Below are 14,379 nucleotides of genomic sequence, written 5' to 3'. Positions count from 1 at the left end.
CTCCCCCCGCGGGCCGGCGGCGGCGAAGATGGTGATGTCCCAGGGCACCTACACCTTCCTCACCTGCTTCGCGGGCTTCTGGCTCATCTGGGGGCTCATCGTGCTGCTGTGCTGCTTCTGCAGCTACCTGCGGCGGCGGGTGAAGCGGCAGCAGGAGGAGCGGCTGCGGGAGCAGAGCCTGCGCGCGCTGGAGCTGGAGCCGCTGCACTACGAGGGCTACGGGGGCAGCCCCCCCGGCATCGCCGTCCCCCACCGGCTCCGCATGGAGCCCCACCACCACCACCACCACCACCCCCACATCCCGCCCCCGCGGCCCTGGAGCTGCCGGCACGGTAAGGAGCAGCAGCGGGGCGCCGCCGGGGCGCCGCCGCGGGTCGCGCGCCCGCCTCGCCGGGGAGCGCGGTGGTGGCCGGGGGTCGGCGCTGACGCCGGGGGGGGGGGGCTTTGCCCGGCAGAGTCGGACCTGTCGAAGCCGCCGTGCTACGAAGAGGCGCTGCTGATGGCGGAGCCCCCCCCGCCGTACAGCGAGGTGCTGATGGACACGCGCGGGCTCTACCGCAAGATCAACGCGCCCTTCCTGAGCCATGAGCGGCTGGAGAAGCAGGAGCAGCCCCCCAGCTACAAACCCCTTTTCCTCGACGCCGGCTACGGCTCGGCGCTGCACCTGCCCCGCTCGGCCAGCCCCGGGCCGGCCTGCCCGGACCTTTACCTGCAGGCAGAGTGCTCCCCGCGCATGTTCCCCAGCTGGACGGACTCGGAGCTCAGCAGCAGGGACACCTACGAGCCGGGGCCGTGGCACCTCCCGGTCTCCATGCCCCTCTTCGGCAGGACTACGGCCGTCTAGGGGTGGCCCTGGGGGAGCCGCAGCCGCCTGCGGGTGTCCCCCCGACACCGGGGGGGCTCGGCCACCCGCTGTTCCCGGGGACGACGTCCCGGTCGCGGGCCATCGCCGCCAGCGCGGAAGGGGCTGGTTCCCCGTCTCGCCCCCCACCCGTCCCCTGCTGGCACCCCCACGGCCGGGGGGGGGGGGCCCGGAGCCGGGCTCGGACTCTGCTCTGTTTCTTATTTTGTTTGTTACAGTTTGAGAATAAAAGTTTGTGGATCCCGATCGCCTCGCCCCCGGGCTGGCGTCGCGGGGCTCCCTGGGGTGGCGGGGTCCCTGTTCCCCCCCCCCCCCCCCCCGCCCCAGCCCTCCCACGCCCACCCCCCAGCAGGCGGCAGCCCCCGTGGGAGTCGCTTTTATTTATTAACATACATCAGCACGCCGCCGTTACAGAACTTGTGCTTTCCAAAAACAGTTACCGTAGGGGGAGAAAGGGGCCAAGCGAGGGGCGAAGCGGGGAGGGAAATGGGGAGGGGGCTCCGGCGGGCAAGCCCTGCGCCCGGGGGGGGGGGCTCCTGGCAAGGAGGGGAGGGGGGGAGCCCCACGCCGGCTCCCCACATCCCCGCAGGGTTTTGGGGTTGGGGGGGGGGGGGGGGGGGGTGTACCGCCGGCCGCAGCCTCGCCTCGGTAGGGTCACTTTATTGCCATATTCATTTATTATTATTATTATTATTCCGCTGTTTTTTTTTCTGTTTTTTTCATTTTTTTTGTTGAACTCGTGCAAAGTACTGGGGGGGGGGCAGGGGGAGGGCGAGAAGAGAAGAGAGGCCCCTATCCCACAGCCGGACATGGGACATGGGGGGGGCTGCACGCATACCCCATTTCCCCCCCCCCCCCCCCCAGTACAGGGAGCCAGGGCGGGTCGGGGGGGGGGGGGGGGGGGGCAACTAACGGGGGGTCATGGGGGGGCTGACACGTCTCCTACCGACAACTTAAAAAAGAGAGAGAAAGAGAAGGGGGGGGAGCTGTAAAAGGTGCCCCAGGGCGGGGGCGCTGCGGGGCGGCCCCCCTGGCTCCCGCCCGGAGGCCTCATCCTGCGGGGCCCCAGCGGGGAGGGGGCCGGGGCCGGCCCCTGGCCGCGGCCGCTCGCGCCCCGAATCGGCGGGGGCCTGGCTGCGTGCGCCGGCAGCGGGGGCCAGCCTTACACGCCGCCCCCGAAGCTCTCCTCCTCCTCGGGCAGCGGGTCCGCGTCCCAGCACGTGATGTCGATCTCTGTGGGGACGGGGCGAGGGGGGGGGGGGGTCAGGGACCCCCGTAACGGGGACGCGCGCACCCCCGCACACCCCTCAACCCTCATCCCCACTCACCTGGGGGCTTGTTGTAGAAGACGGGCTGGGGGGCTTTGGCCGATGGCTCCTCGGGCTGCGGCGCCTCCTCCTCCTGGGACTGGCTGAAGTAGCCCTCGCTGGCCTGGGGGTGGTTATTGGGGACACACGACAGTGCCACCACGGTCAGGACCCCCACCAAACACAGACACGGTGCCAAGACCCCCCCCCCCCCCTGCGGTGCTCGCCCCGGCCACGCTCACCTGCTCGCCGCGGCCCGGCGTGCCGTCCTTGGGGGCCATCTCCCCGTTGGTGATGAGGGGGGGCTCGTGGCCCGGGCCGGCGTCCTGGTAGCCGAGCCCCGCCGGGTGGGGGCCCCCCGCAATGGCCTCCTCCTCTTCCTCCTCCTCCTCTTCCTCCATCTCCTCCCGCTCTGCGTCGCAGAAGGTGGCGGGGGGCTCGGGCAGCTCGTCCAGGCTCAGCAGCGGCCCCTCGTCGGGGGCGGCCGGGGGTCCCTCGGGGGCGGGCGTGGGGGCGACGGGCAGGGGCCAGGCGGTGGCGGTGGCGGCGCCGTCGCTCTGCCACAGCTCGATGAGGGGCTCGGCGGCGCCGGGCGGCACCGTGGGCTGGGGCTCGGCCGCCGCGGGCAGCGGGGACGGGTCGGTGGGCTCCAGGGTCACCAGGTCCCCCAGGGCGTCAGGGGCTGCCCACGCCGGCCTGGGGTCGGGCTCGTCCCCCGGGGGCTCCGCGGCTTTGTCCTCGGGGCCCGGGAAGGGCCAGTGCTGCTCGGCCACCGCTGGCTCGGCCACCTGGGCGCTGCTGGGGCTTGGGGAGTCTGCAAGGGGACGGGGGGGACAGCAGTCAGCGGGGGCACAACGCCCCGGGGCAGGGCTTGGGGGGCACCTGGGGATGGGGATGGGGTCTTTGGGTTGGGAGATGCTGAGGGGGGCTGGCTGGGCAGCGAGGGGACTGATGGCACGCACCAAGGGACTTATAGGACACGGTGTGGGGTAAGATGATCACCTGGGGGTGCAGAGGGGATGGGTGGTCCCTGGTGGGGGTGTGTGTGGGGGGGGGTGGCTGGGAGGCACAGGGGGATGGGAGACGCAGAAGGGAAAGCAGGGATGCACCAGGGGTGTGAAGGAGACAGCGGGGATGTAGCAGAGGGTGCAGAGGGACAGCGAGGACGTAGGGGGGGATGCAGCAGGGATGGCCGAGGTGTACAGGGGGGGGGCGAAATGGAGTGGGGACAGCGGGGATGGAGGTGGTTGGGGATGCAGCAGGGATGGAGATCGGTGGGGATGCAGCGGGGATGTTCTGCAGGATGCACCAGATATGGCGGGGATGCACCGGGGGGGTGCACCGGAGCTGGCAGGGGTGCATGGGGGGGACGCAGCAGCTACACGAGGGATGCAGCAGCGACGACAGGCGCAGCGGCGGGGAGCAGCGGAGACGCACGGGGGACGTGGCGCAGACGGCGGGGACGCGGCCGAGCCGCAGGGGATGCGCCGGGCGATACAGAAGGGGCGGCGGGGATGCGCTGAGCGATGCAAAGGGGGACCCGGGGGCGGCAGGGGATACATCGGGGGGGGGGGGCACACAGAGGTTTGTGGGGTCTGCGGGGGCGTCGGACAGCCCGCCAGCCCCGCGCCCACCTTTGGGCGTTGCTGGCGTCTCTTCGGCCGAGCCGCGGGCGCCCTGCTGGCCCAGCGGCGTGGAGGCCGGGCTGGACTCGCAGGGGCTGCAGCCCGCTGCCGAAGCCTTTCGGTAGGCGTCCGACTGGCTGCCTGCGGACAAGGGAGACACGGCTTGGGGTGGGGGGGTGCCCGGGTGGGGAGGGGGATCCAGCGCCCCGGGGCCGCCCGCGCTCCTGCCCCACGCCAGCCCGGCCACCGGCTGACAAACGCACGCCGCCACCTACCTGCCGCCGCTCATCGCCTTCCTGCGAAGCAGCGGGGAGGCACCCATGGGTGCTGCAAGACCCGAGTCCCCCCCGGGTGTCCCCACACAGCCGCAGCCCCGATCCCTGCCGCAGCACACACTGGCCCTGCCCGCACCCATCGCCCCGGCGCAGCCTCTCCTCTCCGCAGGCACCGCGCTGTGCCCGCTCCCCCCCCCGACAGCCGGGGGGCACAGCCCCACACGGCCCCTTCGGCCCCATAGGCACGGTCCTGAGCACAGCCTCGTCTGTCCCTCGCTGCCCCACGGGCACAGCATCACCTCCCCGGGCACGGCTCTGCCCTGTCCCCGTTTGTCCCTGGGCACAGCCTGTCCCACGGGGCAGCCCCGGCCATACAGGGCGCACGGTCCCCTCGGGGTGCCCGCGGGTGGGCGCTGGCTCGGCCGTCGGTCCCACGGCTCCGTCCTCGTGCCCCGGGCCCAGCGCGTGGAGGGGTTGGGGAGGGGTGCGGGGCTCGGCCCCGGGGGGGGGACTGCGTGCCCAGGGGGCTCCCAGCTACCTACATGGGAAGAAAGAGGAGAGGTTTGGGGTGCGGTGGCAGGAGATATAGGGGAAGGGGGTCCGCGGGGGGGAGGAGGAGGAGGAGGAGGAAGAAGGCGGCCCACTGTCAGCTGTCTTTATGAAAGGACAGTGCAGACGACCTGCCGAGAGAAAGAAAGACAGACAGACAGACGGACGGAGAGAGAGAGAGCAGAGAGATGGGTCAGTCCCTGCTCGGCGGGACCGGGGCACCGGGGCACCGGGATGGAAAGGACGGGGGGGAGGCAGCACTGACAGCGGGATGGAGGACGGCGGGACAGCAGGACGGCAGGACAGCAGGACAGCAGGACGGCAGGACGGCAGGACAGGAGGCAGCATCAAGAGGCCAGGTGGGGAGAGAGGCCAGGACACAGCCACAGGACACGGGGCCTTCTGTTCGCTCAGGCCCAGCACGGCCCCACAGCACGACCCCACAACACAGCCCACAGCACGACCCACAGTGCGCACATCACTGCAAGGCACGGCCCCACGGCACAGCCCCACGGCAAGAACACACAGCACAGCCCCACGGCACAGCCCCACGGCACAGCCCGCAGCCTGACCCACGGCACAGCCCCACAGCGTGGCCCCACGGCCGGCGGCACCCACCCCAAGAACAGCCAGCCCCTGCCCTAAAGCCACAAGCGGAGCCCCAGGGCTACACCCCACGTTGTAGGGCAGCCCAGCCCCCCGTAGGGCACCCCCTGCCAGCCACCCCCACCCCCCAGAGAGCCCTCGGCAGGGCCAGCCCCACTGCCAGGGCCAGCTGGCAGCACCCAGACCCCAAAAGAGGCGCCCTGCCCTGTTGCACACACTTGCCCTGGCACCAGGGACCCTGGGGCGGGCACAGCACCACGGGGCACACGGGGTGCCCCACACACACTCGGCCGGGGGCACACCAGGCGCCCCACTTCTGCCCCCCTGCCCCAGTCCCGCCGCTGCCCTTTGTAGCTTCCAGAGCTTCTTTCCCAAGCCACCGCCCGGTCCCCAAGCTGTCCCCACAGCCGGACCACGCCGCCACCCTGCGTGCCAGCAGACGGGTGGGCAGAGGGCACCCAGCAGCGAGCAGGATGAGGGATGAGCCCCCCCCCCCTCTTTGCAGCACCCCCCTGGAGGCGCAAGAAGACGCGAGGCCACCTGAGGAGCCGTGGTGGTGCTGAGCAGGGTGACCGCAGCGATACCCCCAGAACCCAGAATCACAGCCAAAGGGACAGCAGAGGGGACACCCGATCCCTCTGTGACCCAGCGAGCCGCAGACACCCCCGTGGCACCGCACTCACCTGCTCCATGGCCCCCCGTGCCCCCCCCAGCCCCTCACCTGTCCTGTGGCTGCCCGGTGAGATGGCGTCGCTGCTGCCCGATGCCACCCGCTCCTGCTGCTTGAAGAAGTCCCGGGGGTTGTCGGGTCGCTGGGCGATGATGGCAGCGGCCTCCTGTGGGGAGGGGGCAGGCTGGGACCCGCGTCCCGTGGGGGGCACCCCCGGCAGCGCGGATGTGACCCGCTCCAGGTCCCATCCAGCTTGGGGAGCGGAGACCGGCGCCGGGCAGGGCGCTGCTGCGCTCACCTCCACCTCCGACTCCGATTTCCGGAGCTGCTGCCTGTCGTCCTCCTCTTGCTGCTCCCCCTGCCAAGAAATGCCACCGTCACCGCCACCCTCAGCACCGCCACCCTCAGCACCGCCGCCCCCAGAGCCCCCATCCGCGTCCCCACGGGGGCACTCACAAAGATGGACTGCTCCTTCAGGCGCTGCCGGGCCTCCTCCGCCTCCATGCTCTGCTGCTTCCTCCTGCCAGGGGCACGGGAGCAGGGCTGAGCACTGCCACCAACACCCGTCCCCATCCCCGTTGGGACCCAACACCCACACGCCCACCCCAAATTCCCCCGTGCCTGTGCTCCTCAATCTGCTCCTCGCGCTCCCGGTAGCGCCGCTCCCGCTCCTCCTGCTCCAGCCTCTCCTGCTCCATGCGCTCCTGCTCGAACCGCAGCCGCGCGTCCAGCGCCTTTTTCCGCTCCTCCTCCTTGCGCAATTCCTCCTCTTTCTGCGGGGACGGGGTCGGGACGGGGCCGTCAGCCTGGCCCGGGGCACATCCCACACCCACCCCCACCCCCCACCGCTGCCCCGACCTTGGCCTGTTCCCAGAACTGCTCCCGGTTGAGCCGCTTCATCTCCACGGTGGCGTCGGTTTTCTGGTAGCTCGTGCCCTGGGACGGAGCAGAGTCAGGGGGGGTGGCTGGGACCAGCGAGGGGAATACGAGTAAGCGGCACGGGGGGCGGCGGGCCGGGGCAGACAGAGCCTGGCCTGGCCAGCAGGGTGATGCCACCACCGAGGGGACATTACCACGGGCTCGGCGTTCTCGTCCTCCCGCAGCCGCAGGCGGTGCAGCACGGGGCTGGAGACGCGGGCCAGCCCGTTGGAGAGCCGCTGCCCGATGGCCCCCGGGTCGATGTCCTCCACGCTGCTGGCGTTGACGATCACGTCCACGCCCTGGGGGCGAGACACGTCAGAGACCCCCCCCCCCCCCCGGCCGTCACCCCGGGCTCCCTGGTCACCACCACCCCCGTCCCCGTTGTCACCCACCTGGAAGAACTCGGCGATCTTGGCCACGTGGCTGGCACAGGCGCACTTGCGGGCGTCGGGCACGTCCTCGCCCACCTGCGGTGGCCAGAGGGGAGCTGAGAGGGGGACAGAGCCAAGGGGGGGGGTCCCACGTGCCCCCCACCCCACTGACCGTTGCAGGGCACCCACACCCCTTCCCCTATAGCACCTGCACTGTCATGGGACCCCGGGCAGGGGGTGCCCGCGCGCTCCCCCTACTCACCCAGTTGACGAGGACATATTTGGGGAGCACGGCCTGGGGGTCCTTGACGCTGCAGAAGCCGTACATCACCTTCTGGATCTCGAAGTGGCCGGAGAGCTCCAGCAGACCCCCTCCTGGCAGGGCACACAGCACCCTCAGCTCACAGCCACCCGGCACCGGGACCCCCGGCCGGGATGGGTGCTGGGGAAAGCGGAGCCGGCCACGGGGGATGAGGACCTTACCTCCCGACGCTGCCAGCTTCAGGTCATCGGAGCCATCCTCGTACGTGTAGAGGGCCCTGGGGAGGCAGAGGGGTGAGAAATGGCCCCGCAGAGCCAGGGGGAGCACGGGGCAGCCTCACCTCCCCTTTCTGGTGCTGGTGACACTGAGACCGGGGCAGGGACAGGTCCCGGGGACAGTCCCTGAGGTGTCGCCAGGGTCCCCCAAGCCCCCATTGCCCGTCAGCACCACGAAGGGCCTGGCTGCCCCATAGGCACGGGGCACACAGGGCGCTGCAGAGCAGGGACTGGGCACTGCCCCTGCCCCCAGGATTTAGGGCAGGGCCTTTTTCTCCACCCTCACAACCACACGGCAAGGTCCCGAGGACGGGGGACACAGGGGTGGCTGGGGCACGGGGCCCAGCTGGGTGCCACCACCCATCCTGCAGCGCTCCCAGCTCCCCGCACGCCCACCCCTGACCCCCCCCCCCCAACCCCACGGGGACAGCCGGCTTTGGGGACAGCCCCGCGCCCTGACGGGGAACTCGGGGCCGCTCACGTTCCCGGCTGCGTGAGCCGCCGGCCCGCCAGGCTCCAGGCCGGGGGAGGACGCCGGAGCTCCAGCAGCAGCAGCAAATCAATGTGCCGCCGGGGTGTGATGGGGCCGTCATGGAGACCGTTCCTTGGAAACCGTTCACCGAGGCTGGGAAAACCCCCTCGTGCCCCAGAGAGCCCCCCCGGGGCTCCGCAGCCCCCCGCCAGCCCTCGCGGCCCCCCCGGTGCAGGCAGCAGGCTATGGGGTGGGGATGGGGGGGGGAGAGGGGATGCGTGCGGGATGGGTCCGGGTCCGGGGCGGGTGGGCGAGGGATGGATGTTGCCATGCAACCAGCATCCTCCGTCGCCACGGCAACCCCCCCCCCATCCCAGCTGGGATGCAGCTCGCCCCGATGACGAGGTGATTAGCGGAGGGGAGCGGGGGAGGCAGGCAGGCAGCGGGGGCCTGGCGGGCGCCCAAACCCGCCACCGTCACGCGCTGCTCCCGGGGAGCCCGTGCCGGACCCCCGTCCCGTCCCCCCCCCCGTCCCCCATCCCAAATCCATCCCCCCCCCCATAAAGGCAGGCGGGCGGCTGTGCCGATTGGCATGGCGGCACCCAGGCGGTGCTCGCCCCAGTGCCAAAATCCCTGCGGTGCTGGGAAAGGGCAAATTCATCGGAGCTGGCGGCTTCCAGGAAGGGGATGGGGATGGGGAAAGGGAGCAGGGATGGGGATGGGGATGGGGATGATGGGGATGGGGATGGGGATGGGGAGGGGAGCAGCCAGCCCCCCACAGGCAGATCCAACCCCACATCGGAGCCACCCGGCTCCATCCTGGCCCCTTCCAGCCGAGAAACGAAGGGAATTTAGGGCCATGCCTAACAAAGAGGGGAAAACAAGCCTCCGTCCTCACCCCCCCCGCACCCAATGTCCCCGGTCCGCGCCCCCCCCCCCCAGCCCGGCTCTTGCAGCGAGCCACAGATAATTGCACCAACAGGATTGCCTTTAATCCGCCCGGCCAAATCCCGCTAATCGGCGCCGGCTCCGGGGCTGGGGGCAGCCGAGCGGCCGCGCGGCGCGGTCCGCAGTGCCTCTGCGCCGGGGAAAGGCAACAAACACGGCCCCGGCCCTGCTGCTTCCCCTGGGATTGGGGTGGAGGATGCGGTTTTTGGGGTGCTGCAATTCCGCGGGGGGGGGGGGGGGGGCTCAGGGTTGCGGGCAGGAGCCGGGCGCTCAGGGAGCGGGATGCAAAGGGAGGGCACAAGTAGGGCACAGCCGAGGTGTCGCCGCCGGGGCAGCCGTGTGGGTGCTGGGGGACCCGGTGCCCACCCCCCCACCCCAGGACCCCCCCACGCAGGGTGATGCCCGAGCTGGGTGCTGCTGCCGGCACCCACGGGTGCTCGTGGGGCAGCCGGGGCTTGGCAGGGGCCTGCCACCCCGGGTATCACCCCCAAAACGGCCCCTGCCCCACACCGGGATGGATGGTTTGAGCGTTCCCAGCCCCACGGGGGCCAGCAGCAGCCCCAGGAGCCCAAAAACATCACCACGAGCCCCCGCAGCGGGGACCAACCCCACCAGCGAGGCTGCGGGCTGCAGCGGGCAGCCCCGACCCCGTCTGGGGGCTGCAATCCCCCCCCCCAGGTCCCCACAGCTTCCCCAGCCCCTTCCCAGCACCCTGGGCTCCGGGGTCCCCTGTGGGTGCAAGGGGGCAGGCAGGGAGGGGGTGATCGTGGCCGGGGGACCCCCATTGCTGCTGGAGGGGGGGAACAGGAGCCCGCTGCCCTCCCGCAGCCCCCATCGCTCGCCGGTGCAGCTGGAACACACCGGGCACAGCACCCATGGGTGCCGGCACCCGGTGTCCCCACGGCCGCCTGCCCCCCGTGCCGTGTCCGGACGGGGGGGGGGGGGGTCGCCCCATCCCGCCTGCCCCAGCCCGGGCACATGTGTTTCCAATGTGGCTGCGAGCTCCAGGGAGTCGGCGTGCTCAGAAAGCAGCACCAAATTCCTTTCCTATCGAGTAATGGGCCCCAGCAGCCTCCGCGAGGCCGGGCAGGGGGAGGGGAGGCTCGGACCCTCCAGGACTGGGCTCGGGGGCAGGCGGGGGGGGGGGGGGGGTGGGAGGGGGGAAATCCCAGACTAAACATCCCGAGGCCACGGGGATCCCGGCGTTCCCCAGAGCCAGCGGCGCGCACCACGCACTCCGGTGCAGTGTCCTCGCAGCCCCGGCTCACCCTGCCCGGTGCCACCGTCAGGGGACGGTCCCCACAGACCCCAGGCAATGCGTCCCCCCCCCCCCGCCAGCACTGCTCCCCACCCCACACCCAGGGTGGGCACCGGCACCGGGCCCTGCGGCGGGGATGCTGCTGGCACCGGGCACCGCGGGTGACCACGGGCTGGGGAGGACGGGGCGAAGCTCAGCCTCGAGGACGGAGGCCGTGGGGGGCTCGCTGCCCGCCCGGGGCTCGGTGATGGAACAGGGGCGTGGGGGGGGGGCCAGGCTCTGCCGCTCGCCTTCCCGGGAACCGTTTCTGCTGCTCTCAGCAGCTTTGGCAGGGAGGGAGCCTTTGCGGCGGATGCCGGGAAGCGGGATGCACCCGGGGCTGACAGCTGCCTCCTGGCCGGCGCCACGCACCGCATTCGGCCACCGCGCCGCCGGCGGGGCCGCAGGGGGGGCTGGCGGGGAGGGGGCCGTGCCCGTGCCCCCCCAGCCCCGGGGGGCAGCCGGCTGGGGAGCAGAGCACGGCACCCCGCTGAGCCCCCGGGTGCCCGCAGCACCCCCTGCGAGCACTGAGGGGACAACGAGGGGGGGTCCCCGGGGCCAGCCCGGTGCAGGGGGCTGGCGGCAGCGGGGCTGCGGTGGGAGGTGCTCCCCGACGGCTCCTGCTTTGGGGCTGCAGCAGGTCTGGGGGCTGCGGCGGGGCCTGGAGCTGCCGGGCCTGCGGCATGGGGTTGCCAGAGCAATTGGGGTGCAGCCGAGCACCCCAGGGTGCCCCCAGCCCGTGCCCTGGCTCACTGCAGCCCAGCCCCGGGGTGACCCCGCACGGCCCTCCCGGGGACCCGGCACCCACTGACCCCCCCGGGGGCTGCGGGGAGCGGGAGCAGCGGGCCCGGGGGGGTCCCCAACTCCATCCCGGCCGCAGGCCTGGCTCCAGCGGGGCCGGGCCGGGGGCGTCCCGTCCCATCCCACCCCATCCCACCCCATCCCACCACCGGGCGCTCCGCTCGCAGACAATGGCGAGGATCCGCCGCATGCCGGTACCGGGCCCAGCAGCGGGGGGACCCCCGGGCCTGTCCCCACGCACGGTACCGGCGGGGAAAGGAAGGATGGGGGGGGGGGGCGGGGAACGGAGGGGAGGGGGGGTCCGCCGGTGCCCCCACGTGCCGGCCGGCGCAGACAAAGCGGGGCCGCGCCCGGCCCGGTGCGGGGCGGTGCGGGGCGGTGCGGGGCGGCGGGCAGGTGCGGACACCGGGGGCGGCGGGGCCGGGCACACCCCCTCCGCCGCCCCGCCGGCCCCGCCCGCCTTTGTGTGCCGGGGCTCCCGGCCCCTCCCGGTCCCTCCCGGTCCCTCCCGGTCCCTCCCGGCCCGGGGCGGCGGCAGGTGGCGGGGGGCGGCGGGGAGGGGGGGCTGAGGGCGGAGGGGGGGGGGTGGGGGGGGCGCGGCCCCGGTGGCGGCGGGGGCGCGCTCGGTGCACCGGGCGGCTCCGTGCGCACAAAGGGGGCCCGGCGGCGAGGGGGGACAAAGGGGCGGCGGCGGCGGCGGCGGGCGCGCTCACCAGTCGGTGGGGCTGTCCTCGCCGATCACGTCCTGGTAGGAGGCGAGCAGCTCCAGGCGGTGCGCCGCGAAGCCGACGCCAGCCATGGCGGGGCCGGGATGCTGCCGGGGGACCGGAGGGACCGGCCGCCTGCCCGCCTCCGAGACACTGCCGCAGCGGCCGGGCGGAGGGGCGAGCGGCGGGGAGGCTCCGCCCGCCGCCGCGCCCGGTCCTAGCGCCGCGAACGGCGGCCCCCAACCCCCCCCCCCCGCCCCCCCTCCTCGGCCCCCCCCCCCCCCCCTCTCCCGCCCCGGCCCCCGCCCCGGCCCCCGCCGCGCCCCCGGGGCGCGCCCCCCCCGCCCCGTGTCCTCATCCTCCCCCCCCCCTCCCCGGGGACACCCCGCCGGGTGTCGCCCCCGGGGTGAGCCCGAGCACGGCTCGCCCTGGGGACACGCCCCGGGCACCCCCTGTCCCCCCCACCCCCCCCCCCCGGGGTGCTGCACCTACCGGGGACCCCGCATCCCCGGGTTGCCCCCACGGCTCCATCTCCTGCGCCCCAACGGGACCCCCCCCGCCATCAGCTCCCCTCCATCCCAGACCCCCACGCCCCCCGTTTTGCCCTCCGAGCCCCCCCAGCTGTGCCCCCCAGCCTTCGCGGGGTCCCCTGTGCCGTGGGGACCCCTTTGGTGCCATCCTCCCCCTCCGTCCCTGCCCGCCCCAGCCGCTGCCGGATGTGTCCCCCTGCCCCCAAACCGCCCCAGACCCCCACGGCCCCGTCTCCACTGGGTTTTGCCCCTCGTGCGGACCCCCCAAAGCTGCCTCCAGCCGACCCCAGGCAGGGCCCAGCGGGGCCAGAGGGTGCCCAGCTCCAGCTCCATCTGCTCCCAGCCAGGTGGGCAGCGCCGTGCCAGGGACACCGGCGTCACCCTGCCCGTGTCCCCGCGCCCCAGGCACAAAACGGGCCAGCAGCCGTGTCAAAGGGACGTCCACACCAGGGTGACAAAGCCAGGGGGGGGCCCGATCCCTGCAGCTCAGGGCACCGTGCCCTTGAGAGCCACCCAGCTTGGAGCCCCCCCGAGCGCAGCGGGGCGCAGGACGGGGTGGCTGCCCCCTGCCCACGCCCTTCTTGCAGCGGCGTTTCCGAGCCAGGCCGAAGCCGGAGCCGCCCTTGGAGGCTCGGAGGGCTGGGGAGCAGCTGTCGAGCAGCTGCCGGCGCCAGCGCGGGGGCCGGGGGGTTGCGGCAGGCGCCCCGCGAGCGGCCCAGCTGCCTTTGGGGGTGGCGGTGGTGGGAGCCCGCGCTGGGACCCGCAGAGCTCGGCGCCGCGAGGCTTTGTTCTCGGAGCAGCGCGGCTGCAGCCCCTCCCCAGGCTCCACCTCCGCAGCCCACCCGAGACCCTCCTTCCGCCGCCTGAGCTCCTCGCATGGTGCGCAGAGCCGCTCTCGGCAAAGCGCGGCGGCACTTCGGCTCCCGGAGGCCATCAGTAGGGACCAGAGGCAACAGGGCACCAAGTGGCGGAAGCGGCAGAGCCCCCGCTGGGTGCACGGAGAGGTTTCGCTCTGCCACCTTGTCCCCGTCAGCCCGGAGCAGGCTGGGGCTGCCCTTGCCCCGCTCCGAGGCCGGTGCCCCGCGGCTCGGCCGGCACAACCCGTTCCCAGGACGTGCCACCCCAGCGGCTGGGGCCCCGTCACGCTCGGCTGCCTGCCCCTTCCCCGCCGTCTGCTCGGTTTTGTGTCCCCGCCGCGGCTGTGCCACCTTCTCCCCGCTTCCCCTGACCTTGGCTTCGCAGCCAGGATTCACACACAGGCACTCGCCACGTCCCTGCTTTTTCTGTCCCTGCCAGGCTGGCTGTCCTGCCCCTTCTCACCCACCCAGCTCAGCGGTGTCACCGTCCCCGTTCGCTTCACACCACCCACGTTCGCCCCCAGCCTGGGACGGGACCCAACTCCAACCTCCCGGTAAGTCCCAGTTATTCCACCTCCTCCCTGCCGGTCTCTGTTGGGGTTTTGCATCTCTCCGGGGGCCAGGGACCCCGCACCTCGGCCTGGCTCTGGGTGGGGTTTGGTTCCCGCAGCCAGACCCTGCCCCCGGCAGAACGTTCCAGCAGATTAGCAAGACGCTTTTCCTTGCGATTGCTCATCATGTTAAGAGCTGCAATTATTAATGACCGCTACGGCTGCCAGAGCGGAGCAGTGGGAGCAGCTCTTCCCCACACCCACTGCCCCCGAGCCTGTTCCAGCTGGCGGTGCCGGCGCTGCCTCGCGCCCGTCCTCTGGGACAGCAGCTGTACTCAACGCGCGGCCACGTGGCTGCGTGACGCCGAAGCACGCCCAGCACCACCGCGCTCGTGCCAATGACTCCTCGTCCCCTGCACGGCCTCCGGGACGCAGCAGCAGAGACGCGGGGACGATGCCGGTAAGCGGGGACGCCGCTGCGGTGTCCGACCCC

The 14,379-nt window shown here is 72.8% G+C and overlaps 2 protein-coding genes and 1 long non-coding RNA gene across 8 annotated transcripts in view; 2 read left to right on the top strand and 1 right to left on the bottom strand.

Moving 5' to 3' along the window:
• The first annotated feature begins 28 nt into the window (after positions 1 to 28).
• On the top strand, positions 29 to 1,108 carry PRR7 (proline rich 7, synaptic). Its single transcript, XM_066977016.1, has 2 exons — positions 29 to 332; positions 456 to 1,108. The coding sequence occupies exons 1-2, from the start codon at positions 29 to 31 to the stop codon at positions 842 to 844; spliced, it is 693 nt and encodes a 230-aa protein (XP_066833117.1). The 3' UTR covers positions 845 to 1,108.
• Positions 1,109 to 1,225: 117 nt separating this feature from the next.
• Positions 1,226 to 12,194, bottom strand: DBN1 (drebrin 1). 3 transcript variants are annotated; one of them, XM_066977000.1, is made up of 15 exons: positions 11,955 to 12,194; positions 7,670 to 7,725; positions 7,449 to 7,561; positions 7,208 to 7,282; positions 6,968 to 7,114; positions 6,753 to 6,830; positions 6,516 to 6,667; positions 6,351 to 6,414; positions 6,193 to 6,252; positions 5,946 to 6,060; positions 4,612 to 4,749; positions 3,804 to 3,935; positions 2,412 to 2,983; positions 2,191 to 2,293; positions 1,226 to 2,095 (listed from the first exon to the last, which is right to left on the bottom strand). In XM_066977000.1, the coding sequence occupies exons 1-15, from the start codon at positions 12,038 to 12,040 to the stop codon at positions 2,025 to 2,027; spliced, it is 1,962 nt and encodes a 653-aa protein (XP_066833101.1). In that variant the 5' UTR covers positions 12,041 to 12,194; the 3' UTR covers positions 1,226 to 2,024. The 3 variants fall into 3 exon arrangements, with proteins under 3 accessions (XP_066833101.1, XP_066833102.1, XP_066833103.1); XM_066977001.1 differs by lacking the exon at positions 4,612 to 4,749 and having other exon boundaries at positions 11,955 to 12,191; XM_066977002.1 differs by lacking the exons at positions 3,804 to 3,935; positions 4,612 to 4,749.
• The window catches only part of LOC136786353 (uncharacterized), a 6,685-nt gene continuing 796 nt past the window's right edge, over positions 8,491 to 14,379 (top strand). The window contains exons 1-3 of one of the 4 annotated variants that reach the window (XR_010824808.1): positions 8,491 to 8,600; positions 13,775 to 13,889; positions 14,081 to 14,346. This is a non-coding gene — a long non-coding RNA (uncharacterized lncRNA). Of the gene's footprint in view, positions 8,601 to 12,691; positions 12,826 to 13,774; positions 13,890 to 14,025; positions 14,347 to 14,379 lie in introns of those variants that run through there. The other 3 variants (XR_010824810.1, XR_010824809.1, XR_010824811.1) reach the window with 3 other exon arrangements.

The sequence above is a fragment of the Anser cygnoides genome, chromosome 14 (assembly GCF_040182565.1).
Source record: "Anser cygnoides isolate HZ-2024a breed goose chromosome 14, Taihu_goose_T2T_genome, whole genome shotgun sequence".
Lineage (NCBI taxonomy): Eukaryota > Metazoa > Chordata > Aves > Anseriformes > Anatidae > Anser > Anser cygnoides.
The sequence above is the reverse complement of the archived record's forward strand: the minus strand, read 5'-3'. Positions and strand labels throughout refer to the sequence as shown.